The 7,006-nt window shown below is 44.4% G+C and overlaps 1 protein-coding gene across 7 annotated transcripts in view; it reads left to right on the forward strand.

Moving 5' to 3' along the window:
* The window catches only part of CD99L2 (CD99 molecule like 2), a 32,836-nt gene extending 27,035 nt beyond the window's left edge, over positions 1 to 5,801 (forward strand). For 3 of the 7 annotated variants that reach the window (XM_055818218.1, XM_055818223.1, XM_055818224.1), the window contains 2 exons: positions 1,461 to 1,526; positions 1,961 to 5,801. In XM_055818218.1, coding sequence (XP_055674193.1) covers positions 1,461 to 1,526; positions 1,961 to 2,025 — 131 coding nt within the window. In that variant the 3' untranslated portion in view covers positions 2,026 to 5,801. The remainder of the gene's footprint in view (positions 1 to 1,460; positions 1,527 to 1,960) is intronic. The other 4 variants (XM_055818219.1, XM_055818220.1, XM_055818221.1 and 1 more) reach the window with 4 other exon arrangements.
* The last annotated feature ends 1,205 nt before the right edge of the window (positions 5,802 to 7,006 follow it).

Below are 7,006 nucleotides of genomic sequence, written 5' to 3' on the forward strand. Positions count from 1 at the left end.
ATTGCATTTGGTGTTATCCCAGCAAAACACATGTCTTGGAGGAGGCAGCGGTGATGTATAATGACCACTCACTTGAAGCACGGAGGAACAGGCTCAGCTTTTTTCCTTGCCCAGCCATCCTGCGGTGGTGAGCTTGTGGCTCCATTTCTCATTTTTGAGTCTCCTCTGATGAGCATTTGCCAATTTGTCTAAAGGATGTGCACAATGCTGCTGCATATTCTTTGTCACTCTTTCTTTCCTTACATCACACCTCCTGCTCGCTGGCCGTGCCCTGGGCTGCGGCTCAGCCTCCTGCTGTCCCTCTGCCGCTCGCCATGCCGGCAGGACAGGAGCCACCAGGCTGCTCCAACAGCTCCGCTCCCACCTCCACGGCTTGGCCAGCCATGGACTGTAGTGTCTGTCCTGGCATGGGGTTTTATGGGATTCTTTTAGCCTGTTGCAGAAACTTTTCTTCTCTCCTGCATGCCTCGGATGCAGCAGCTGCCCCATTGCTGCATGAGGGCTCCCATCACGCTGCTTTGACTGGGTGCCAGCACCGTTCCCCGCCTCCCTCCTTCCCTGTGAGATACAAATGAGCCCCATCAAAACCTGGTGGTGAGGCATAGTGGGTCCCTGCCACGCTTCTCGCTGCACTTAGATGTGTAAACAAGTTTAGATGCTTAAAGAGCGTGTGTTGCATGGCAGCACGGACTGCCTCGGCCTTCCTGCACCGGGGTCCCTCCCTAAGGATGCAGCAGGTAGCCCAGCACTCCCTTTGCCTCTCTCCAAAGAGGTCCTTTAGAGGAGCTGGAGAGGATGGCTGGGGTCCATGGCACATGCCAGACAGTCTTAACCTTCTGCAGCCCTGAGTGGGACCCCGGTGAGCAGTGGCACCCCCGTCCCCTCGCACACCCTGCCCAGCAGCACCTAGCCTTGCCTTTGGGCTGGGCTGCACTTGTTACAAACATTGCAGACTTCTTTGCATTGCGATAAGGGACTTATTCGGGACTGGGCACCCCACTGGCATCCTGCTTCATCACCACAGCCCTGCTCGAAACTGCTTCTTGCAGCTCTGCATAACTTCGCTTTTAGTGAGAATGATGCCGTCTGTCTACGCTCAGGTGCAGCCCCGTCCGGGGGACGTACCCACCCCATGCACTTCTAGCTGCGCGTGTTAGCACAGCGATTAGCCTTGCTGCCTCGCATGAGAAAGACGAAGCAAGAAACTTAGAATAAAAGGGCTGCTGCTAGAAGCTGTGCCTTGTAGGAAAGTCTCTGTGGTCACTTTAAAATCCAGCAATGCTTTCTCTGTCTGTGGTTTACTGATGTTCCTATAGCGCTGTTAATGCAGAGGAGGTTGCAAAAAGGCATCTTAGCTTTTACAGAAGATAGGCCCATTACCAGAGTTTTTAAGGCATCAAAGCAAATAAATCATTTTGACTTTCTACCTTCCCATCTCGCTCTCTATTGTTGCTTCTCAGAGGGACTTAATGCGGAATATGTGAAAGGAGAAAACATGGAAGCTGTTGTAAGCGAGGAACCCCAAGGTGAGAACCTTGCATGCCTTACCCTGTCTGCATCTGGCCACAAAAGCAGCTTTACTGAGGGACTTTATCCTAAAGTCCCTTGTGCTGTACTGAGCTGCTCTGTCTCTTTGATGAAGGCACCACTTAGGTGATGCTGCGGCTTTTTGTTACACACCGACCACAGTGGTTTTCCCCCTTTTTTGCAAACAGAAGAAAGCTGTGGTAAGAGACCAAGGAGCTCACGCTGCAAACAGCGGCCGCTAATATTTAGCTTTCATGTCTTCAGCCATCGAGAGTGTCTTTTACAAGAAAAGCATGATCCTTCTTGCAGTGCCAGATAATCAAGGCTGCTGCAAAAGCTTTTCCAGCCAACCAGTACTGGGAACCTGTTGCTTGTGCTCTGCTTCTATCGTGTGCTATTGTACTGATGATTTGTTTTTTTTCTTTCTCCCTAGTTAAATCTTCAGTACTGGAAACACAATCAGCAGAACCACCAAAACAAGACAGCGCGAAGATGTAAAGCATGACCCGGGGCTAGAAAAGAATCAGCAGCAAAGATCTTACATGCTTGTAATTTAGCTTTTTATTTAATTTGACTCCAAAGCTATTTAATGTGTATTTAAGCTTGAACTGGCTTCTTACTGCTCTAGGCTTTAGGGTTAGAGTGGCACTATGTGTTTTACTTTTTGTAAACAGGTATATGTTTACATTGAATTAATATCGTAGGTTTGATGTCCAGTTGTATGCAAACCAACAGAAGGTACTTCAGTAGCAGACGGTTTTCAGTTAAGGGACAAGGTCTTTTTCAAGGAGCAGAAGAGCTTACAGGTGTGAGGACAGTGAAGTGCCTGTAAATAGCAATCCAAAGCAAACATTCAAAGCCCTTTGTAAAGCACCTCCAGCCAACCTCTGCCATCAGCTATGGGCACGTCACTTGCAGCGGTGATGAAAAGTGCCCGTTTCCTGAGGGCAGACTGCAGTCCTTAGTGTAGCTACACCTAAAAATGAAGTGCCTATGGGGGGGTCCTTCGGTGGGGCCTGGGGCTGAGGTGGGTGACTCCCTGCTCCGAAGCCAGGAGTTGAGGATGCTTCACCACCACGCAGCGCCAGGCTTCTAACCAAATAAAAGGACCCAGTTTTCATGCCCACTCATAAATACAGGTGATAGCAGTGGGTGCAGCGTTCACTTTTAACAAATACTATTTGAATCCTTGGCTATGCTGGAGATCAGAATGGAGCTGATGGTGCCAGGCGATACAGTTCGTGTGATGCAAGATACCTGCACTGTCACTGAAAGGAAGACTGTGTGTTGGGATGCTTTCAAGGACAGGTTCCAATCTCATTCATGCTAGAACCAATTACAGATTTAACCCAAAAGAAAATAAAGTAGGTATCTGTTAAGACCTGTAACACTCACTACGAGAGAAGTCAAGCTTAGCCAGACGCAGTCCCCACCTTCTTTTACCAGCAGCTATTGAGAGCACTCCCTAGCACCTGAGGCAGAAACCCCCCAATACAAAGGTTCATCCATTGTGTCACCGACTAACCTTTAAAAGAAGCAGAATCTCCTGAGAGGATGGGTCCTCCATCACCGCCCTGCGTGGGGTTCCTGCAGCTTTCTGGGAAGCATCGGGCTGCAAGCGGTGCTCAGCAGGACACGGGGCTACCACCACGGAGGCACACGATCCCACCCAAGGGCTCACACAACCCTCTTCAACGCTGCAGAACCAGTATGGAGACCTGCCCTTCGCTATCTTGCAAGAATTTGTGTTTACGTTCCTAATCCCTCCCCAACCCTTTTTTATTGATGCTAAAATGTGGATGCTGCCGCTTTCTGATACATCTATCAAAATCGATGATTGCTTAACAAGCATGCTCTCAAACTAAGGAAAACTCCCTTCACGTGGTGTAAGAGGTACTCACTATTTATCTATCAGCCTGAAGCACGTGCATTTTGTACTGTTTTGCAAGTCCCGTATTTTGTGAGTGTGTAATAACAAAAAGCCTTTCGGTTTGATGTACAAATTCACAGCTTTCAGGTAGACATGACTTACAGAAGGCCTTGCTGGGAGGTGAGCCAGGCTAGGAGCATTGCTGCCTCACAGCTCCATTCGAAAGGAAATTGCCTAGTAACATAGTTAAGTGTTTTGCAATAGCTGCACAATTCTTTATGTTCTTTTTAACACTTGCATTTTTAAAGCCTTACACTAGCGGAACAGCTACAGTGTTTTATAAGGGAGATGAGCTGTAGGGATATGTGGTCCCTCACGTGCACTCAGAACACTTAACGCTACAACAATACCGCTACGAACTACTGCTGCTTTGTTTTATGAACGCGTTTGGATTAGAAAACAAAAATAATTATTGGCTGCTCAGAGAGTGGAAGCAGAGGCAACAGAGGTGGGGTGCAGTCTGTGTTTGCTTGCTGCCAGGGCAGGCTTTTCATGGAGGAAGCGTGGTCTGCAGGGTTCGGATCCTGGCGCACGGCAGCTCCGACGCCGGCGAAGCCACGCAGCCGAGCGTGTGGATCGCCGTTTCCAAGCGCCGCCGCCTGTCTTAGCCAAACACATGTGAAAGCTGTAGCATAGGAAAATGTTTTTATAAAGTTACTGTAGGCGACATGTTAGAACATGGCATTGATGATCACCAGAGGCAGTTTTCCTAGCTTAGACCGAGTGACCATAATCCCGTTTCTCCTTTTGCCCATCGCCGGTTTTATTGCACTATGTACCTGTGCCCCCCACCGTTCGTCTAGTGGGCAGTGCTGGAGCATCCAGCATCGCTTAAAGACCAGAGCACCTACTCCTCCTTTGGGGAGCTCTTACACTAGAACATAGGAGAAACACATGTCTAATACACAAAGACTACTTTAAAAAAAAAAAAAAAAGAAAAAAAAGGGCAAAAAGCTGTTTCATTGAAAAAAACCCACTCAGTTTTTAGAACTCAGAAGTTGCTCGTTCCCCCAAGGCCTTTTCTACGACTTTGGTGAATACTTATGCTTTAGTGTAATTTCCAGGTATGTGGAAAATCATAAATGCACAGTGAAAAGGAGCACTTTTCAAAAATATACAGTAACAGAATTCAAGATCTCTTTCATTATGATTTCCAATAGGAAAATATTGACAAATACCGCAGTAAAGAAATTAAACTTGGTCTTCTCTTCAAAACTGGACAAAAGTCAAAGTCTGATTATGCTATATGTCATTAAAGGCTTAAATTGCTTTTTATTGCGGTCAGTCTCCTTCTCCATCTAACTGTCAGACCAGTCTTTGAGAAATAGTTTTTTTTTTTACATCATCTGTATTTCAGGCATTATAGCAGCTGAGAGGATTCCTGTGTGTTTTCCTAGTTGTGATCCAAGTTCTGAAACAACTGACCCAGCACTGACCTCTCTTAACTACTTTCATTTAATTAGTATCTATTCTCTAAATCTAGCTAGGTAATTGTAAAAGATCTTGCACTTAGGTTCTGTATACATGGTACGAACTTTCATACTTTATTAAAAAAGGCCATAAACCACTGGAAAACAGGGATTTTTTTTTTTTTCCATGAGTCCAAACCTATATATACAGCTGTCCTGAGAGTTTATGTACTGCCTGTGCTGTGAGCTCTTTTTCTTACCGCACCTCACTTCAGCTTAACTAACGCTATTTTTAAATAGCAATAAAATTATTCAGAAAAGGTTTCTCAATTACAGAGAACTGACAAGAATTTAACTAGCTCTTTTCCTGTTGTTTATTTTATCAATTACTTGCATTTTCCTTTGGCGATACTGTAGTAGTTCCTTAATTTGAGATTTGGCAATAGTGAGTAGTTTCTTCATGTGAGAACACTCTGACATGAATTTCAGATTATTTTGGCGCTATAAACTCCGTCTTTTTCATGCAACCCCACTAATGAACCCTTATAACTGCTATTATTGTCATTCTTAACTACTCATTTGTTGTGATAAAAGCAGAATTAAGTCCATAATACCATTTCAAATTCTGAAAAAGTAAGATGACAGGCTAAGGCTTTAAAAATCTGCTTCGGCAACAAAGCAGGTTCAGGAACAAATGAAGTTCAGAAACAACGGTGGTGTGAAATTAGAGAATCCTTTCTTTTGACTGAAGTACTTATTACTTAAAAGGAAGGCATATTTGCTGATGCAGAAGCGATCTATACCAAATGAAGGTTGAATGTTATATTGTAAGAAAACAAGATTCATTTTGCTAACATGCATGTAAGGATCATGGGGGTAAAAACCAGAATTTGACTACCGCTGGAAAACACCGAATAAAATAAGTTGACTAGTAAGACAGCATAGACCTCATTTTTTGGGTTTTTTTTTCCACATTGGAGGTCAACTGCAAGTGGTGGGCTGTATCCTTACTGTGCATCACCTCTTCTATAATGACACTAAAGACTTTATTTAAAAAAAGAAACCAAACTGGACTTTGTGAGAAAACAATTATCATTACGAAAACTTTAATTCACTGGTAAAGGTGATGTATTTACACAAACACACACGCATGCACACACGCTCGCTCTCCTCGGGTCAATCAGCAGCTGACTCTAGGCAGTGCCCCACGTCCCTGGCTGCGCTCAGCCATGTGGTTTTTGGTCCTTTTCGCTGCCTTAGGTTTCCTGCAGTTTTCTTTGGATTTTCACATCCAAGATTAATCTCTCACGCAGTGCAAGCTAAGCTTTTGGCCTTTGTATAATGAGGCGGTGCTTAGTCTCACATTCAAAAAAGGTGGTTTGTATTTTAAACTAGCTGCTTCTGACTCGTATCTCTTGTAGCAATAAAATTCTTTCTTCCCAACTGCATAAACCTGGCAGTTAAAAGATCTCCAATATGATACCCACTTAGTTCAGCAGACGTGATTTCTCAGCAAATAGACATTTTCTTGCTTTTTAACACAAATGCTTCACCTGGGGAATACTCTGAATCACCTGTTGTACTTTGTCCTCTGCTGTGGGCTTGATGCACGTGCATGGGAGCTGTTATTCCTTATTTTGGAGAATCAGCCATTCCCAGTGTTACTACATACAGCATATGAACCGATACAGCTTTTCTTGGAAAACAAGAAAAACAAAACACTTCTTGTTTAAAGCTTTAACCCCTTGAGAAGAAGGCTGCCCATGCAGGGAACAAAACCAGGCAGACAGGAGTGTCTACCAGCTTTAACTTCCATTTTAATGAAACAACAAAAAATTACTTTTATCTACCAGGGAGGAAAAAGTGTAATTCAGTTCTGAAACAGGACTAAAATGGCAAAGTGTCTGATGCTGATGATTTACTTGACTGACTTTACAGGCAAAAAAAGATCTCGGTTTGTTACCAAAGCTTCATCACATTCTGGGACACCAGATCCAAGTTGTTCCCCCTCTCACATGTCATCGATAACAGGGAAATCCTACAGGCCAAATTTAACTGCTTGCTGTCTTTGCAGATTCCCTTTATACTCAACAGAGTCAAAACAAACAAACAAAAATACCCACAAGCAAAAGAAGATCCA

This window comes from Falco peregrinus, chromosome 13 (genome assembly GCF_023634155.1).
Source record: "Falco peregrinus isolate bFalPer1 chromosome 13, bFalPer1.pri, whole genome shotgun sequence".
In the NCBI taxonomy this organism is placed as follows: Eukaryota; Metazoa; Chordata; class Aves; order Falconiformes; family Falconidae; genus Falco; species Falco peregrinus.